The sequence below is a fragment of the Anolis carolinensis genome, chromosome 3 (genome assembly GCF_035594765.1).
Source record: "Anolis carolinensis isolate JA03-04 chromosome 3, rAnoCar3.1.pri, whole genome shotgun sequence".
NCBI classification, from domain to species: domain Eukaryota; kingdom Metazoa; phylum Chordata; class Lepidosauria; order Squamata; family Dactyloidae; genus Anolis; species Anolis carolinensis.
In genome coordinates, this window is record NC_085843.1 from 199,027,930 (window position 1) to 199,049,253 (window position 21,324).

A 21,324-nucleotide genomic window follows, 5' to 3' on the forward strand; every position below is an offset into this window, starting at 1 on the left:
GTGTTCACAACTTTTGTTTCATACACAAAATGATTAACAATATTGTATGAAATTTCCTTCAGGCTATATATATATAAAGTGTCTATGAAGCATAAAGGAAGTTCATGTTTGGACTTGGGCTCCATCTTCAAGATATCTCATTAGATAATCTCATTAGATATATGTATGCCAATAAAGATAGTCCAAAAAAATCCAAAATACTTAAATTCTCAAGCACTTTGGAAGATACTCGGCCTGTAGCAGTATGCTTCACTCTTAACTATGCAAGCCAGGTCGGTTGGCCGTTGTAGACCAACAACATTTCGAAGGCCACATGAAGTCATATACCAGTCTGAGTTGCTAGAGGTTTAAATAAATATTGTTAATTGAAGATATACTAGTTCAGTGCTGTTTGTCTTCATTCAAAACTTTTCCCTCTGTGTCTTCTTTTGAACCCTATTAAAAATAACCTTCCTGCACAGTTCTTGCCCTCATGTCTGTTCTGCACTCATGGTATTGTCTGAAGCAGTTGGCAAGCCTGAAATTTGGGTCTATTGCATGTACCAGGCGATAGTGGGATTAAATGACTTGTCATTCAAAAGATTTATTCAAGGTTAATTTCCTAAATTTAATCTCTCAGTTAAAATAAGCATATAATCTTCCACTTCATGTCTTTTAACATTGCTTCACATTGCCCTTTTTCTCTCTCAGTGCCATCAGGGAATTTTGCTTTTTATCTTTCCAATGCAGCAGAGTTTAATAAAAATGAACCCTTTGTCCACTTTCAAAAGGAAAATGTCAGGACAGTCTACCAGTTATTTCTGGGTCATAATTTAGAATTCCAGTAAAAGCAGACAGACTCTTGGGTGACTAAGTGGTTTTGTATTGGGGCCATGGAGGATTTTGATACTGTGTATGCAGTATAGCTAAATGACATTGGTGGAAATACTCTGTTTTGCTAATGTAGAGGTAAAATGTATAATGACAGAATCGGCTAAAATAGAGAAGATTCAAATTATCCACCTGTATCTAAACAGTCTGAATAATTTTATTGTAAAGTAGCATTTAATACATGTAATGCATTTCATTCATTTCTTTGTGTATTTTTGCTTGATTTCCACTCCTGCATTTATTAAGAATGTTTAGTCTCTATTCGGCAGTTGAAGAAGCCGATCCTGGTTTGGCCTGTTAACTAGAAAAGTGAGCACTTTTTTTTTTGCATCATGCTGAGATACTGGATATGTTTACAAATCTTCTTGCCATGTGGGGCCTTGGTGACATTTTCAAAAGTCAAATCTTGAAAGGAACTACTTTACTGTGTTCTTTAGTCAGCTTGCCAGAGGTATTTCTATTGGGCAGCAGGGATAAGATAATTTAACCATGACCAAAAGCAAGCGTGGGCATGTTCAAAATTAAACATATGACTTGACTGCAAGCAATATTTTGATGCTGGAATCAAACTTATAGTCAGATAGCTAGAGTGTGGCTCCATGGAGGATGAAATGGGGATGAGGTTATCAGAGGGCCAACACAGCTTGATAATTACAGATAAATGTTCATCCTTGCAGTAGAGTAAGGTTTACTTTGAGCCCAACTTGGAAACATAAAACTGAAGTGCGAGTAGTGAAAGCAGTTCTCATCTAGAGGACTATTTATCTTAATGCAGACCTGATAACAGATGTCTTTCCTGAAACCTCAGTTTGAAGTAAGCTCTAGGCTACACTAGATAAGCACACAATTACCATTGAGTGAAAGAACTATCAGGCAGGCAGTAGGAAATAGGCTGATCAAATCATGAGTGATAGTGCTTGTTAAGATCAGGCAATTTGTTTAGAGAGAAAGAAATTCAAGGAGAGAACAGGATGGGAGAATCTTGGAAATTACCCGAAAGATCAAAAATGACAGAGAACAGGGCAGTCAGCTAAATAGAAATTTTATCACATGATTCGGTCACATGTGATTGATTTTTAAAAATAGACTTGTCAGGGAAGTCACATTGGAGTTATGACTTTGGGGTGGAGCTATGTACCGATTCAAAATGCTCATGCCTGGGCCTATTGTTTTGGTCTGGGCATCAAAATAGGTATGCTTTCCCTATTCAGATCCTACTTGTCAACATACAGACAGAGAAGACATGCAATATTGGGGGAAAGGCTAGTGGCCTAACCAGACTGCCCCTTCATACCCATGAAATTCCTGTGTGTGATTTAGGACCTTATTCTATGTAAATTTCCCCCTGTGTTCTCTGTTTTCGCATGCTGGCAAAATGGAGTCCTGCAGAGGCCATCTCATGATGCATGGCCACTTCCAGTCACTGCCCACGGGAATCCGTCTTGCCAGTGTGTGAAAATGGAGAGAAGACTCAATTTTCAGAAGTTGGTGTTATCCAACTCCTGACTGAAGAAAATGGGGGAAGCAGCGGGAAGCGATAAGCAGACAGGGAAAAGATGTGTGATGGCTGGCCATTCCCAAAGATGGAACTTGTTGGCCTAAGACAAGTCCCTACTCTTCCAAATGCTTTCCTCAGCAATTCCCCTGCCCTTGAGATAATGTCCTAAGATGTGAATGGTGACACAGAGTTGGTAAAAAACTATTGTAGCCAAAATGTGTGCAGAAATGGGAGAATTATGTAGTTGGCTCACCAGTCTACCCACTTAAACCATTGACAGACTACTGAAAACATTTTGTTTCTAAAATGTGTTTTATTTTGTTGCTAAGATTAAACTCAGAGTAATAGCGCCACAGTGAAAGTTTCAGAAATTGCAAAAATAATATTGATAGTATACTCTTGTATTTGTGTGTCTATGTCAGTGGGAGAAACATTTTATGCACTTAAGCATAAATAAAAAGAACGATTTTGTTCAAAACAGTCTTTCCCCATCTATAGGCATATATCTTCTAGGCACAAAACACTGTCTTTTATGTTCTTGTGTAAGTGTTCAGGAGCTGAGTGGGCTTTATGTATGTACTGGGTTTCTTACAGGGAGTTTGGTTCTCTTATTCAGTGATCTGTCCAAATTACTAAAGGGAATATAAATGAGCAGGAAGGAAGCAGGAGAAAACAGGGGAAAGTGTTGGAAAACATTTTACCCTGTTCTCTCTGGAAGGGTTTCTGTCTTTGGGGTTGGCCAACAGGCCCGGTTCTTCGGGCGCAGTCCTTCCTGGGCGCACTCGAAGCGGTGGTGGCGACGGCGGCAGAGGCAGCGACCATTGGGAACAAGGAAGTGTTTTGTATTCTCGCGGGATTTCGCAAGATCTAGTGAAATATCGCAAGATTTCTGCGAGATCTTGCGAGATCTCGCCGAAATCTTGCGAGATCTTGCAGAAATCTTGCAAGATCTCGCGAGAATACAAAATACTTCCTTGTTCCGCGGTGAGCGACCCAATGGTCGCCACCGCCGCCCGCCGCCACCAGTAAGTTTGGGGTGGGGGGCGTAATTTCGGGGTGGGCGCGCGGCCCTAGGTTGGCTTACATCCTGAAAAAACCTAGGGCTGCTCCTGTTGGCGAGCCATCCCACTTTACCTGTCTGCTTTCCCTCCCCCCCCCCCACACTTTCTGGGAGTCAGGGTAACATCCAACTCCTGAGAAGGAAGTCTTTTCTCCCTTGTAGTACACTAGCAAGATGGAGTCTCCCGGGCGGCCACCAAAAGTGGCCATGCATCATGGGATGGCCTCCATGGGACTTGGTTTCATCAGCTTGTGAAAAATGGAGAGAACATGAAGGAAATGTCTAGTTACAGGGAGCGGACAACCTCCCTGTTGCAGAAGCTCCACTGGCTGCCAGTTTGTTACCGGGCACAATTCAAAGTGCTGGTTATGACCTAGACAGTTTAGGTCCACGCTATTTGGCCAACTGCATCCCCTTGTAAAAACCTGCCTGAGCCCTGAGATCAGGAGAGGCCCTTCTCTCAGTCCCACCTCCATCTCAAGCTCAGTTGGTGGAAACGACAGAGCAGTCCTTCTCAGCGGCTGCCCCTCGACTCCTGCCCAGGGAAGCCAGAATGGTCCCCTCCTTACTGTCCTTCCGGCAGCAGAATAAAACATTTTTATTCAAACAGGCATTTAAAAATGAAGGTGTTTAAGATCTATTCAGGGATGCTGTAGTTTTTAACTTTTAATACGTTTTGATGTATTTTAACTGAATTTTTTTTACAGCTGTTTGTGTTTAATTCTGTTTTAATTTTTGTATATTTGTATATTTTAAATTCTGTGCTAATGCTTTTATGTCATTGTGCTAATGCTTTTATCACCTTGGGGAGATAAAGAGGGTTATAAATAAATAAATAAATAAATATAATAATGATACCATAATAACATTCATGTAATGAGGTCTAAGGATTCTTTACATGTAGATCATCCCTAAGTATATGACAGTGATATGTCTTCAGTGGAAAAAAGACAATTGAGTAGATAAGGGAAAAAAAACTAGATTTAGTCTACTGGTAATTCAAATGAATTCAAACAAGTGATCAGGTTTTTGTATGATTTCATTGCATAGAAATATTAAGGGGTCCTGCTGTCTTTCTGTCATGTGGAATTCATTGCATGATTGATTCATGGAGGGGACTTTTGTGTCTGTCTTTTTTGAGATAACTAGATAATAGCTCTGTTAACAGAATTATTTAGCACTAAATCCTTTCAAATATGCAGTGGTGAGCATTTTGCATGTTCAAGAATGCCCATTATGCTAATTTCTTTTGTTATATCAGTGATTTTGAATCACTATATGGAATTACTGGAACACGGTGATTTATGTACTCTTTTGATGAGGTTTTATGATATGTAATCTGGAGCTGAGCTCATCTAAAATTAGGCATGTGTGGTGTATAAAAATATAAAACTGCTATGTTGTACCGTATATATTCGAGTATAAGCCGATGCAAATATAAGCCGAGACACCTAATTTTACCATAAAAAACTGGGAAAACGTATTGACTCGAGTATAAGCCGAGAGTGGGAATGCAGCAGCTACTGGTAAATTTCAAAATAAAAATAGATACCAATAAAATTACATTAATTGAGGCACCAGCACATTAAATATTTTTGAATATTTACCATATTTCAAAGAAAAACATTAAACTAGCTCTGCAAGTGGAAAAGTAGGGCCAACAAAAACAATATGGTATTAACAATAACTTAAAAACAACAATAAAACTTCATTTGTAATAATAATAATAATAATAATAATAATAATAATAATAATAATAAAGCTTCATTTTTATCCTATCTCCCCATGGGGACTCAGGCCAGCTTCCAACATAGTAACAGGCAACATTCAATGCCTATATAAACAATGCAGAGCTAGATATAGATCTATAATTATATATACTAATTTCACACATGTATTTTCCCCTGAAACGTTTGCAGATCATCTCTATATATGTGCATTTCCCTTCTGCATCTATCTAGAAATCTATGTGTGTGTGTGCATTTCCTCTGTAGTATTTCCAAGCCCTATATATCTATATTCATATATATCCAGCTAGACATCTCTCTTTATATAGATAATTATATCTGCATAGGATTTGCAAAGACTTGCAAACATGTGAGTCAAAAATTCATATATAAAAATAATGTATACACAGATACAGATATACAGGTATATGGAAATCTCTAGATATCTATATGTATATAGGATTTGCAAAGACTTGCAGACATGAGGGGAAATTCATATATAAGATTAATATATAGAGAGATATACAAATATTTAGGTACATAGGGATTGCAAAGGCTTGCAGGGGGAAATGTATATATATCTGCAGCAGAAATTAACAAATATTTCAGGGGAAAATACTTTTATAAGATTAATGGGTGTTTGTGTGTGTGTGTGTGTGTGTGTGTGTGTGTGTGTATGTGTATATATATATTCTTCCTGACTTGCAAGGGCTTATTTTCCTTTTCCAAACATTCCCTTGGTTAAGAGTGAGGGAGGCTTTGGTAAAACAAACACACTGATAAGGGAGGAGAGAAATATATATTGCAAGCAATGGCCTCCAGGCTCCGCTGCCTGGCTTGACCTTGACCCCATTATAAGCCGAGGGAGGCTTTTTCAGCTGATAAAAAGGGCTGAAAAACTCAGCTTATCGAGTATATATGGTAATTAAAACATTTGTGTTTGTTTTTGCCTTTTGAAACCAGGTTCTGAAAAAAGTTTTATGGTTTTGATTTTCTGACTTCAGTGTGAAGGATGAAAGCTTTAACTTTTCTTAGACTCAAAGTAGGTCTTGTGTCATAAACAATTGATATAAATGCATAAAACTTGTACTTTTCCACTGCTGACTCTGAATTTTCTCTTAGCCCCTCTAACTTCCAGTGCCACTGAGAAAATTCTGTTAGTTGCTATTAAGGATTTGTGTTATTGCCAGATCTGAATCTTTGTAGAAAAAAAACTGTGCACACTTTGTCTTCAAGCATTTAGTAGACATCTCAGGCAGGTATTATAGAGTATATTGCCCCCCCCCCCAAAAAAAAAGTCCTTTAAAAGAAAATTTCAGATTTGTAGAATTTAACTTTCAGATTTTAAAATATTTTTAGAAATGGAACTTATAATAATAAAGTCTTTTATAAAATCTAGAAGATTATATGTCAACCGCTGTCTTTTTAGTCCAGTATCTTATTCCAGTATGAATAACTGTGTGGTTTTCAACATAATTTTCTTCATTTCTAAAGCAATATTTTATTTAAATGGAAGCAAATGAGTAATAGTCATGTTTAATTCTCTTCCAAAGTGTCTGCATAATTTCATAGAGTCCCTAGAGAGCACAGCTGAAGGTCTTAATTAAACAAAAGTCTGTTTCTCACATCAGCACTAAATATTGTAAATATATCTCATTTTCCCAGTAGTAAGGAAATGAAAGACAGAATTTTCATGCTTTTATTGGTTTCATTGTGAATTGTCCATTCCTTAAGGACAGGATGTAGAATGCCTTTAATTGCATGCATTACAGATGTGAATGTGAAACAACTTGAAACAATCCCAAAAACATATTCAATCTTTTTTTTTTAGGTCACCAGATTGAGAATGTTATATAGTATGCATCCTGTATGTTGTGGTTTAGGTATTGTGTCTTGGAAGTAGAAGACATGAAGGGCTACCCTTACCCCCAAACACTTCAGCTATGTAGGGGAGCAACTGGGGAGTAATGTAGGGGAAAGCATTTCTTTAAACTCTGCACTTACAAAATAAATCCTAGGAGTGAAGGATGAGGATACAGTGAGCAGCTTGCTTCGTCTAGCATCTACTCCGACCTTGATGAATGTCATCTTCCATTTAACTTTAGCATAGCTCAGCATTATCTGTGATTGACAGTGTTCAAAACTACAGTAGACACACATTTCATTGATCTATGCATAAGTTGCTTCAGAAATGTGTTTGTGGCTTCCTAAATTGACAAGGAAATGAAAACCTGTGTTAAAAAGCTTTTACCACAGAAGAAACTGAAAATAACTTTGTTAAGTTGAGAGATGTAAGGTTAAGTTAGGTTTTAATATTAAAGCTTTGGAGAGCTTGAATGAAGTAATTGGGACCTTGGCAAGGAGGAAATAACAAAATCTTAGTTTGGGGAAATTCTTGTTGTCAGCCTAGAAATGAGTGCTGATCTGTAAGGTGATATCCTCTATAGTATCAGGACAGGAATCAGCTGTCAAGGGATTTTGGCTCTCATTGACTGAGGGAGGTAGATTTTTCTTTGCACTTCTTGTTTATTTATTTATTTACTGTATTTATATACGGCCTTTCTCGCCCCTGGGGGGACTCAAAGCGGTTTTCAAAATATGCATGGAAAAATTCAATCCATGTGAGAAGCCAAAACAAAAAAATTAACAATAACATATATCTATAAATGAAAACGATTAAAACCATATTAACCCATAAAGCAGGCAACATTTAGACATTAAAAAAAGAATTAAAACATATTAGTATAAACATTAAAATCACATAATCCAGAATCATTATCCAATGTCATTCCAATTGTCAATTGCACATATTCCCTTTTCATTTCTTGCACTGCTCACTAACCAAATGCTTGGTCCCACAGCCATGCCTTTGCTTTCTTTCTGAAGGCCAAGAGGGAGGGCACTTTTCTAATTTCACTGCGGAGGGAGTTTCAAAGCTGAGAGGCCACCACTGAGAAGGCCCTGTCTCTCGTCCCCCCAGTCGCACCTTAATTTATACATTGTATATTAACTGTTTGTAATCAATAAATTGTAATTTTGTTACGTGTGGCACCACTTCATTCCAGCAGTCCTCAAATCTGATGTCACTGTAATGGATTAGTCTCTGGGACTGAAATAAATCCCAACAGCATCAGAAATGTATATCCATTTGAAAAAAATTAATGTATTCCTTATATGTTCACGATACACTAGGCACATATACTATGTGTAAGTGCACTCCAGGACCCTTCATGCAATATGATTCTCATATATAACCTGTAACTCTATTTTTCATGCCTAAAATGAATTATATTTTGGGCTTCTGGACAAAGCATACCATATAATCTTACCTGTACCATATAATTTTACCGGAGATGCCTAGAGAAGTGTTCTGTCTAGGACTTCAGACTTAAACAACAGAACCCTATCCTACTGTTTTACTTTGGATCGCCTCAGTCACATACAGTTGCCTAGTAGAAGTTTTCATAATAACACAGATAGGAGATTAAAAACATTTTTTTTTACAATTTTTGTATCACTGTACAGAAACTAGTGCACTCTGCAATTGTACACTCTGTATAGAAGGCTTGCTGCAGCTGACATTTCTGTTTTGTTTTGAATACCGTTTTTATATTCTAACAGTAGAAAAGGTGAATCAACTGTCTTTGTGGTACAAAACTTTAAAAATTCATCTCCAAAGCATAGATAGTATGTTGTTAGAAAGCAATTGTGCTCAGGAGAGTCTGACATTCTGCCCCAGTTTTGTTTGTATTTTATTGCTTGAGAAGCTTAAGACTCACCAGTGACCTCCTCAAATACAGAGTAAAATCACAGAACTGAAAACACGACTATTTCAGGCCACAGACTCATGTTAAAGAATTGGTAAAGCAATTCTTATTCAGCCACCATGAGAAATATGAGAAATGTACTTAAGAATCAGTATTTAGACAATAGGTATATCCTCCTAATAGACTCCTGCTCTCGGGGCACTAGCATTGGACCCCACACAACCACAAGTTTAATGTGATTAAAAGACCCTCAGGCCTTTCACACTACCCAAAGATTCCAGTTTAACTGCCACATTATTGTAAAACATCCACGAATTTGATGGGGTATTTATACATAACTTTGAGTTTGAGAACTCCAGAGACGCATCAAACTATAAAGCTCAGGGTTATATATGACGATTGAGATCCATCTTCCTTTATCTGCCTCCTTTTGAATACTGTTGTACAAATTTCCATGAGGTCCTTCTTTGTATTCTTGTTCCAGTTTGCATCCTTGTTGACATCACCTGAACTCTTTTCTTTTTTGTAATCACTTTTGCCCCTTCCACACAACTGTATAAAATCCACATTGAACTGGATTATATGGCAATGTGGACTCAGATAACCCAGTTCAAAGTAGATATTGTGGGTTATTCTGTCTTAATATTCTGGGTTATATGGCTGTGTGGAAGGGCTCTTAGATGACTGAAATCCCTTGCTTTCCTCCAGGGAAGCTGTTCGAATGAACTAAGTTTACTACGAAAACTCAGCACTTACTAGAGAAGTGTTGGCTTTCTCTAAGTACCTGGTTTATGAAGCCTGGTTCCCTTTCTTTGCTGAAGGTGACACATAAATAGTACTTTTTCTGAAGGATTACTTCCTACTTTAGCTACAGAAAGCTTCCCCCATGTGCCAGCTGCATCTTCAAGCAGTTCTGAGAAGGTGGCAAGACAGACATCTGGAATTCTGTTCTGTCTACAGGAAATAATTTCTTTAGAAATGGTAGCTTCTGTCATCTACATTTTCCATTTGTGTATGTGTATGCATTTAGACTGATTTTAAGTTACTTTGCGGAGAAGTTCAGCCCTAGTTAAGCAGTGCTTTTCTTGTTCTGCTTCTAAAATTAAGAGACTTTCTAACTCTGTTACTCTTACTTGCAATACTCATCTCATCATGACACAAAACAAAATATGAGTTGTTGGTAAAGAAACTAGATAGAACCTGACCATGGCACAAGGATACTTGAAAGTACTGGAGACTTATATATTTAGCAGACCATATTATTTCAGCCAACCTTGTTGATACTGTGTACATTTTCTTATTTAAAAACACATAACAAAAATTGGGAGTGGGTGGAATGGATTAATGGCATATCAATGGGAAATTTGCTTTGAGATAAGAGCAATTTGAGTGAATAGCTTGGTCATGGAACAAATTAAACTTTTAATTCAAGGTATCACTGAATGCCATGCATTATAATTCTCTGCTTGTTTTAAGATTCATAATTTTGTCACCAATATTCCACCCTGGAAATATTTATAACTTATCTTCAAATGATGGATATCTTGCAAACCAAATTCTTACTTTCTTACTTTTTTCTCGAATTGTTTAAATAAAGTAACCCTCTGGAAGACATTTGCTAGTGCCTCAATTTGCTACCTAAGGAGAATAAATCACTGCAGTGCAAATCATTTGAACTGTGCCAATTTAAAAACAAATCAGCAGTGAAGGTGACATCTCTGCATTGAGGTAGGATGTAAAATGGCCCTTGAAAAAGAAAGATTAAAGTGATTTTGAGTAGCTAATAGCAATAAATTTAATTTTATCCATTTGTAAACTATAAATCTTTGGGTTTTAAAATCTGGAAATGAGAACAGTGGCAAAAACATTTTCAAGCTTATATGAAGCAGACACTATACTACTAGAAGAAATATTGAAGGAAGTTCTTATGACTTTTCATCATGAAGTAGAACAGAGATGTATATGGGGTGGGGGGGAAAGCATGTCCTCACCCTCTATGGGAAGCCAGCAATATGAACAGTGGTAACTGCACCAATGTCTCCCAGCTACGTGGCTCAATAACAAGATCAGTTTAGGCTGAAATGTCTTGTACTGCACTTGCCCTTTGGGAATGTCCTATGCTTCAGTCAACAAGTGACCCAGGAATCAGGTGGCTGAACTGTAAAAGCTGTTGAAGAATTAATTCAGTCCAGGTCTATCGCAGGGAGAAGGAATAGAGTGGTCATCAGCTGGTCCAGAGGTTCTTCAGCAAGTCAGTACTCAAAATAAACAAAGCCAGTAAGAAATAAAATAGTCATAAATAGTAGTCAGTCCAGGCTCAAGAAAAGATGAAAGCCACAATGAAGAAGTAACTGAATTACTATTATGAAAGTAACCTGAGAAGAGGATGTGAAACTTACCTTGTTTTAGAGCAGTGGTTCCCCACGTTTGTGTGACGCCTCAGGGCAGCGTGAGCACTGGAAACCAGACACGGAGGCCAATAAACAATCTAATATCTTTATTAAGGAAATAAAGGAGACAACTAAAAATAAGCTGAGTATATAGTCCAGCAATAGTCCTTTCAGAAAAGGTCAAATATAGTCCAGTAATGTGAAAGTAGATGTCCAGTATTAGAGTTCAAAGTTTTAAATCCAATAACCGAAACACTCTCAAACCTTTAGGCTGTTTGAGTGGGGATTAAAGCAAGATCTGTCAAAGAGCTCCAGGGTTCAATTCTGAGGCTAGGATACAAGGCAAGGCAAAGTTAGTCATGGTAAAGCTGAATCGCTGTCCAGGCTTGACAAGGAGACGAGATGCAACGCCGGTCTACTCAAGAGTAGCGCGCTGCAGAACTAGAGTCAATGTGAATTCCTCAACTGACACGTTGAACACTGCAAAGGTCAGTTGGCGCCCAGAACTTTTATGGGACTACACTCTCCTCTCCAGCCAGGTGTCTGAACACTCTTTCCCAAGGGAAAGTGGACTAAGTCAACAACTTGCCAGATGCAATCCTCCCGGGAAACTCTCAAGGGAACTGGCTTAATTAACGCTTGCTCTCTCCGCTAATCTAGCGCTTCTTCTCAGATTCTGCTTCTCCGAGCGAGATGTTTCCCAAAACAATCTGCGGTCAAAAGGAGCGCTCTCTGGAGAACCGGGCTGTGAGTCAAGGCCCTTTTTAATTAACTGTGGGCTAAAACTGTCAACAGGGGACATCTGGAAGGGAGCAGAATCTTGCGGAAATGGCACAAACCCCATCTCTTCTTCGGTCTGATCCATAATGGCGACGAGGTCATGACTCGGGGGTCTCTGAGACACTACAGTTTGGTCCTCCAGATGTTTGGACCTCCGCTCCCAGAATACCTGACAGATGACTAAGCTGGCTAGGACTTCTTGGGAGCTGGAGTTCCAAATGTTGTTTAAAGAATGGATAAATGCAGTGTGCATTAGATATTTATCCAGAATTATATTTGTTGAAGGACCATGGAGCACCCCCCCCCCCCATTTTGACTGTCTAAACATTTAAATGTGCTTGAGTTCCTCTTTGGGGTTGATCTCTATAAAAATGCAAAGATATTATATTAGGACTTTAGTTGCTTAGGGATGGAACTTTTACTTGTTTGAAGCATTCAAATTATGGATATTTATTTCATTGCTATAATTTTGGAATTTCTTTTCGTGTCAGGATTGATTTGAGAAACTATAAGTGGTTTCTAGTGTGAGAGAATTGGCCGTCTGCAAGGACGTTGCCCAGGGGATGCCCGGATTTTTTTTTTATTTTTTACCATCCTTGTGGGAGGCTTCTCTCATGTCCCCTCATAGAGCTGGAGCTGACAGAGGAAGCTCATCCGTGATCTCCCTGGGTTATATTCGAACCAGAAACCTTCAGGTCAACAACCTAATGTTCAAGACAGCAGTCTTGCCAGCACAAGGATTTAACCCTTTGTGCCACTGGAGGCTCCTAATTATGGAATAACAGAGATTGAATAGAATAATGCTCTCTTAGCTTAGGTTTAAATAATACTGATTTTTTTACTTGGTTTTTAACTATGCAAGAGCTAGTTCATATAGTATTTTATGTATTACCTCAAAGGTACATATCACCATTGATCTTTGTAGTATTTTAATTGTGCATTTCATATTGTATTTAATAATCTGGTTTATGTATTTATTCGTTTGTTCTGTATGTGAAAGACCAATGGTCTAAGCATTAAACTACTAGATACAGAATAGAATAATGCTTTCTTAAGTACTGTGATCCTGGTTTGGGGGTGCCCACACCATGGTGGTTGAAACATTAATCTTATTGGCTAGGAGAACTGAAGCAATAGAACTTTTTTTTTTCGTGTCAGGAGCAACCTGAGTCACTTCTGGAGTGAGAGAATTGGCCGTCTGCAAGGAACTGATAATGAAAGGATAGATCTCTGTAAACACAATTGCAATTACTACAAGGCACCCTGAATCTTGAGGGATGTGGGAAGAACCAAAAAACAGGATGGATCTGAAGTATTTGCCCTGTTTTTCTCTTATCTGGCATGCCCAACCCACAGCCACAATACCTCTCTTTGCCTAAGATTATCTCAATAGGGGCATCCTACTCCTCCCCCTCTACTCTGAAATTTATCCAAACACACGAATAAGATGACAACACAGTGTTTCTGATAAGGTACATATTAATTAAATAGAAATTTATACTGTCATCAGGATAGAAATGATAATTATTTACTGTTTGTGGCATTTTTAAAGCAAATATTCTATATTACAGTTTAGACTGTTATGACATATTAAAATTAAAATGTGAAGTGAAGATTAGCATAGATCATAATGATCCAAACGTGACATTATGAAATCAGTAGCAGTTTTGATTTATCATGGTGAAAAAAAGCATAGCATGCTATCAGAGAACTCAATTTAATTAAGCATACCATTAAAACAGCATACTTGGGAGTAAACATCATTGAACTCAGTGGGAATTATCTCTGAGTAAACATGCATAGGTTTGCACTGTAAATCTCTTAATCCAATCTCAGAAAGGCAAATGTCAGCAGGATTTCTCAAAACCACAGGGATCTTCTAGAAGCCGTCTAACATCTTCAGACAAAAACCTAATTTCAAAATCCTGATAGGAAATTATTACCACTGATTCAAATACGGAGAAGGCTTGTGTGTGGTTAGTTATCTAGCATTTAAAAACACATACATGAAGAAACAATGTGTTCCAAATATTTAGAACTTGAATTAACCAAATTAAGAAAGATATTTTGAAAATGCCACCTTTTATTGTTCTTTATATTCTGCTGTGATTGAGGTGTGTCTCACTTTAAAAAATCTTCCAAAAATTCCCTTTAGCTTCTCATATTGCGACTCCATGCATTTTTCTGGATTATTATTAGGTAATGTGTTTTCAATTAGTCAGGAAAATGTACCAAACACTTAAGAAATTGATACAACCACTAATTTTGGTATGGATAAGTGACTGTTGGCTAGAGGCCTAAATGACTTGAAACACCAGATCCCTTCCCATCTTGGCAGCTAAGCAAGGAAAGTCTTGATCAATATTTTGATGGGGGACTATCAAGAAATACCATGTGCTATATACTGTATTCCTTAAGGTGTTGGTGATAAACCATTGTTCCTTGCCTAACAAATCACAGAGTTGCCAAGCAACTTCAAGGCATGTATGTGCACACATGCAGACACAGAGAAGGAAGACAGGCTGCTATTCATTGCTTGTGCAAGAGCCACATTTTTCTATAAACTGTATGGGCAGGAAACACCATGGCCTATTGCAAATAACACATATGCCAAACTGTGAATGCGACATCCTTCTATAATATTAGATATGACTGACTGGGGAAAAAGATACACCATCACATTATATTTTTATCTAATTGCTGTTATGTGGCTTCATGGCATTTCCAACCTATGTTGTTCCTAAGTGGGCCTATCTTGGAGTCTCTTCCGAATTTTGTTCAAAAGAGATTTACTATTGCCTTCCTCTGAGTCTGAGAGAGTGACTTGCTGAAGGTCATCTAGTGGGATGGGGATTACATGTTAGTAATTCCAGCTATACTGTTATCAATTGATCATAACAATAGTTAGGGACCCAGTGAGGCCTTCAGCAAACTAGCAGTGATTGGCCATAATAACCCAAGCCTCACTAGCTTGACATTACTGGGTTCTATTCTAAAAATGGCAAGTTGCTAATTTGGAATGTTGTCCTGATTAATGGATTTATGGCTGAATTTATCTTTCTTTATCTTGTAGGAACTAGATAGAACCTAATCACAATAGTTAAATTCCCTGTCTTATGACACTTCCTCAACGCAGCTGGCACGGAATCTGCTGGAACTCATCCCAGGCTGCACATTTACTTCTGGCAGGGCTCTGTGCTGGCTGCATTGTGGAAGTGTGGTAGGAAGTGCTTTCCAGCATGTGATGGGCAAGCATGTGATGGGCAAGCATGTGATGGGCAAGCAGGCCATGCGGGGCACTGGGCGACAGATTTGCCCCACTGTCCCATGATTTGCCCTGTTGCCCTATGGGTCCCCCCGCTGTCCCCCACATCAAGGACCTCAATGTATACGATATACAAAACTATAAAAGTAGGTAAAGGTTTCTCCTGACGTTAAATCCAGTCAGGTCTGACTCTGGGGGTTGGTGCTCATCTCCATTTCTAAGCCGAAGAGCCGGCGTGGTCCGTAGACACCTCCAAGGTCATGTGGCCAGCATGACTGCATGGAATGCCGTTACCTTCCTGCTGGAGCGGTACCTATTGATATACTCACATTTGCATGTTTTTGAACTGCTAGGTTGGCAGAAGCTGGAGCTAACAGCGGGAGCTCACTCCGCTCCCCAAATTTGAACCTGGGACTTTTCGGTCTGCAAGTTCAGCAGCTCAGTGCTTTAACACGCTGTGCCACCGGATACCCAACCATAAACCAATACAAATATAAAGAACAGTAAGAAAATAGACTCAAGAAAGTAAAAGCAATACTCTTCTGATGTTCTGACAGCATTCTTCAAAATGGGCAATGAGAAAATCTTTTCACAGCTGTTGATGCTCGGGGCATCTTAGGTTGTTTCCTTTAGCTGTTACTTAAGATTATTCTTGTCAATCCTCATCATAGCAGCAAAAGCAGTGTGGGTGTTGTGAATTAAAAGTCCATCCTGATGCTGCTGTTGTTGTGAATCATAGTGCCCTCTTCGTATAGTCCTCCTACAGAGAGGCATTCAGTGAGAGCAATTATCTCTTTTCTTGTATCCACTGCACTAAGAGCCTTTGAAGTTTAACTCTTGTTCTAATTCCAAAGATTTTCATAGCATTACCAATTTTAGCTCTATTTATACCCACACAGCTGTGAATGGTGATTTGGCAGCACCTGCAGTTCCAGGTGCTCAACTTTCCATCATGACCCACAGTTCTTCTCCATCTTTAACTTTTAAAAAAAGTGTGTGTTCCTTTAAGACCCCCAAGGATGTTTTACAACCTTGGCCTTTTGACTCTGCTTGGATGGTAAGTGGTTTTACCTTTTGTAAGCAAAGATTGAAATCCTCCCTGTCTGCTTGCACTGAAAACATCCTGCTGTGCTACACTTGACTAATACATTTATATGGTTTATGTGGAGTACTGAGTGAGTCAATCTCCAAGTGCTTGGTTGGGTGGCTAAAGGAATTGATTGTTGAGACTAGGAGTGGGTGTTAAGTACCATTTTTCTTTAGGTTTTGCGATTTTGAATGTGTTGGGAGTGCCTTGATTCCTGCACGTCAGAAGTTAGACTGGATGGCCCTTGTAGTCTCCTCCAACTCTACGTTTCTGTGATTTTGTGAATTTATTTGGGAAGCTTCCGGAGAGAAAAGTATTGATTAAATTCTCTTGGGTACTGTGTCACTGTGTTCTCTAGGCAACCCAATGTATTTATGCAGACTTTGAACTGAATATAATTTATAGCCTTGGTTCTCAGAAGCTGTAGGTAAAAACACACTGCTACATAAATAAAAGGCACAGTGTTCTGCCCAGGGCTATGTATACTAAACAGGCTGCAGTTCAGCAACTTCCATTGCTCCAAACTGTTAGTGATGGTGCCATTTCAATCTATGGTGGATTTATTTCTGAACTGTAAACTAAGGAGAATTTTATGATCCTACTACTTCCTGATTATCTCCATTCTTTTCCATTGTACTACTTCATGTACATGCAATTATAAAAACAATTCACTGATCGTTATAATGGGGCTATATTATGTTTTAGCCAACCTCCATTCTTCAGCATGAACCTATAAATTGCAGCTAGGGTACATTATGATAGTTAAAAATCAGTGCAACTGTTCACGCACATGCCCCCCCCCCATTTTATTCTTGTTGTAAATTTCCTCTTTGATAAACCGGCCGTAATTACATCACATTGTGCTTAATTATTGCAGCTGCATCTTGCTACTGCCATTAGATTACATTTAATGCAACCATATTGTTTAAACTGTAACACAGTGGTTCTCAACCTGTGGGTCCCTAGATATTTTGGCCTTCAACTCCCAGAAATCCTAACAGCTGGTAAAGTGGCTGTAATTTCTGGGAATTGTAGGTCAAAACACCTAGGAACCCACAGGTTGAGAACCACTGCTGTAATAGATTGTAACTTTTCTTATCTTCCTATATATATTTTCTTATATAAGGGTGGCACAACTAAATAACGGTAGCCATCGCAAAGAAAGGATTGCTCTCCTTCAATTGAAATGAGTTTCCTTTGGATCATGATCTTTTGCCAAACAAGAAATCTATCTCTCCCTGAAAGACTTTTGCTGGATGACTCTTTTATCTTAATTAGAAAAGTGAGGGGGGGGGGGAACCTTCCACACAGCTATATAAAATCCACATTGATCTGGATTATATGGCAGTGTGGATTCAGATAACCCAATTCAAAGCAGGTATTGGGGATTATCTTCCTTGATATTCTGGGTTATACAGCTGTGTGGAAGGGCCCTATGTGTATTACAAAATAGTTCAGGGCCCTTTAAGACAGGCCCCCTATATCCCAGGATCTAATCCCAGGTTTTCTGCTTTCAACTGGAATATATGAGTTTGCACTGCCAGATAATCTGGGGTAAACAGAAAACCTGGGATCAGTTCCTGGAATATAGGTCCTGTTTGAAAGGGTCCTCAGATGCACATTTATATGTTTAATTGTTCTTGTGTTATTTCACTTGCCTATATAAAGTGTCCTATTTGTCCCCATTCACTTCTCCCTATATTTCTTTCTTTTTGACACATTTCTGTATGGCGTTGATGCCATTCTCTATTTTCTACATATTTCTATATATTTCAAAAGTCTTTCAGTAAAAGCAGGAAATGTACTGAACGGATTTTGACTTCAGTCTGTTATATAGTACAGGCATAGCACCATCTGCTGTACAATATGTGAGCAACCTAAGTAAATAGAAATATGTTTACCATGAATGAACCCATTTTACAAATATTGAAGGAATATATTATTCTTCCTGATTAATTATTTCCCATGAAACATTTTTATGAGTACTGGGATATATATTTTTTCAAGTACACAGTAAAATTCTAAAAATAGTGTTTTTATTTGGCAGGCAACAATTATTCCTTATGGTATCACTGGCAATGACATGATTTCAAATTTCTGCTGTCTCATAGTATAGCGTGGGTGTTGGCTACTGTAGAACAAACACAGGAGGTCGGCTAACTTGTTTATGTAAACTAAGTCTAAGTTTACATTAGCTTGTCTGTTGGTTTATTCACATTTTGCAAATGTATCTTGGGCCATCTGGAGACAGAGAGCATTAGCTTTGTTCGGCTGAAACATTAAGCCATGGTTTATCTTGTGACATGTAAATAGAGATACATTTCTTGGCAGTACGCAAATGGATCTTGTAGCACTTTGGAGACTGAGAGAAATAAGTTTGTAGCATAAACTTTCTTAGTCTAGGTCTAATCTTCGAACACTTACACTACAAACCTTTCTTTTAGACTCCAAGATGTGTCAAGAATCCCTTGGCTCACTGACCCAGATGAACATGACTATGCCTTGAATTGATTGGCATCATAGATAGGAATATTAATATTATTATTGAACTATATTATTGACGACCCAAACAACTACCGTCTGATCAGCCTCATGTTGATACCAGGCTAGATTCTGGAAAAGATCGTTAAGGAAGTGGTCTGCAAACACTTAGAAACAAATGAGGTCATCGTTAATAGGAAACACAGATTTATCAAAAACAAGTCATGCCAGACTAATCTGATCTCTTTTTTCGATAGAGTTACATGTTGGGTAGATGCAGGGAATGCTGTGGATGTAGCTTATCTGGATTTCAGTAAGGCCTTTGACAAGATCCCCCATGACCTTATGGCAAACAAACTAGTAAAATATGGGCTAGGCAACTACGGTTAGGTGGATCAGTAATTGGTTAAGCAAACGAGCCCAAACGGTGCTCACTAATGTGTCTTCTTCATCCTGGAAAGAAGTCATGAGTGGAGTGCCGCAGGGTTCCGTCCTGGGCCCGATTCTGTTTAACATCTTTATTAATGACTTAGATGAAGGTTTAGAAGGCATGATCATCAAGTTTGCAGACGACACCAAATTGGGAGGGATAACTAATACTCCAGAAGATAGGAGCAGAATTCAAAACTATCTTGACAGATTAGACAGATGGGCCAAAACTAACAAAATGAAGTTCAACAGGGACAAATGCAAGATACTCCACTAAGGCAGAAAAAATGAAATGCAAACATACAGCAGTACGTGTGAAAAAGATCTTGGACAAAAAAGATCATGTTTAACTTGGACAACAAGTTAAACATGAGCCAACAATGTGATGCAGGGGTTAAAAAAGCCAATGGGATTTTGGCCTGCATAAATAGGAGTATAGTGTCTAGATCCAGGGAAGTCATGTTACCCCTCTGTTCTGCCTTGGTCAGACCACACCTGGAATACTGTGTCCAATTCTAAGCACCCCAGTTGAAGGGAGATGTTGACAAGCTGGATTGTGTTTAGAGGTGGGTGACTAAAATGATTAAGGGTCTGGAGAACAAGCCCTATGAGGAGCAGCTTAAAGAGCTGGGTATGTTTAGCCTGCAGAAGAGAAGGCTGAAAGGAGACATGATGGCCATGTATAAATATGTGAGGGGAAGTTATAGGGACAAAAGATCAAGTTTGTTTTCTGCTGCCCTGGAGACTAGGATGCAGAACAATGGCTTCAAACCACAGGAAAGGAGATTCCACCTGAACATTAGGAAGAACTTCCTCACTTTGAGAGCTGTTCAGCAGTGGAACTCTCTGCCCTGGAGTGTGGTGGAGGCTACTACTTCAGTGGTGTTGGTATGCTTTCAAGTTATATGGTGATCCCACTACTAAGATATATATTTTTAATTTATATCCCATCCTCTATTCAAAACTGGGACAAATACCGTGTTTCCCCAAAAATAAGACAGTGTCCTATATTAATTTTTGCTCCCAAAAGTGTGCTAGGTCTTATTTTCAGGGGATGTCTTAGTTTTCCATGAAGAAAAATTCACATTTATTGTTGAACAAAAAAATGAACATTTATCATATACTGTACAGTAGTTGTCATCACAAACCAGCATAACCAGACAAACTGTGAATCCTATCAAGAATTTCTTGTTCCTACCATTATTTCCATGTACAACATTCTATGATACGTACATTTACCAATCCTGCATGCTCTGGTGTTTTGTTCGGCGGGCATGCTTACAAGCAAAAACTTTGCTAGGTCTTACTTTCGGGGGAGGCCTTATATTTAGCAATTCAGCAAAACTTCTACTAGGTCTTATTTTTGGGGGATGTCTTATTTTAGGGGAAACAGGGTATATACAGGTTGCATATTCCTTGTCCAAAATAACCAGACATGTTTGAATTTCAGATTTCTTCAGATTCTGAAATATTCACATTTACAAAATGAGATGTCTTGGAGGTGGGGGCCATGTCTAAACACGATATTCATTTATGCTTGTAGCCTGAGGATTATTTTATACATTATATTTTTAATAATTTTGTGCATGAAACCAAGTGTTTATATTAAAACTATCAGAAAGCAAAGACATCACTATCTCAATCACCTATGTGGATTATTCTGGAAATTTTCAGTTTTTGGATTTCTCTATAAGGGTAAGTTGTACTCAGCTTGTACAATGAAGTAATCCCAGTCCTTGCATTAATAGTGTCCTTATGCTACAATCTACTGTGCTTTGGTGGACTTTTAAATCACCAACATATGAATTTCTGAGCAAATGTAGAGCAGAATTTAGGCATTAACTGACTTCACAACAGTGTGTCTAAAAGAAGATCAACTTATAGTTTATCCTGTAATTACTGAGATTATAAGTGATTACTGAATGAAAACTGTCTGGCTAGACTAACAAAAGTATGTTTTGGTGGATGGT

At 38.4% G+C, this 21,324-nt stretch overlaps 1 protein-coding gene across 4 annotated transcripts in view; it reads left to right on the top strand.

Annotated features, from left to right (window-relative positions):
• Nucleotides 1–21,324, top strand: part of ptpre (protein tyrosine phosphatase receptor type E) — a 192,517-nt gene that overhangs the window by 92,139 nt on the left and 79,054 nt on the right. Inside the window, exon 1 of one of the 4 annotated variants that reach the window (XM_062976071.1) lies at nucleotides 16,173–16,414. The exons of 1 other annotated variant lie outside the window; for it this stretch is intronic. In XM_062976071.1, the coding sequence (XP_062832141.1) occupies nucleotides 16,377–16,414 (38 nt within the window). In that variant the 5' untranslated portion in view covers nucleotides 16,173–16,376. Of the gene's footprint in view, nucleotides 1–16,172; nucleotides 16,415–16,434; nucleotides 16,533–21,324 lie in introns of those variants that run through there. 2 more of the 4 variants (XM_062976070.1, XM_062976072.1) reach the window with 2 other exon arrangements.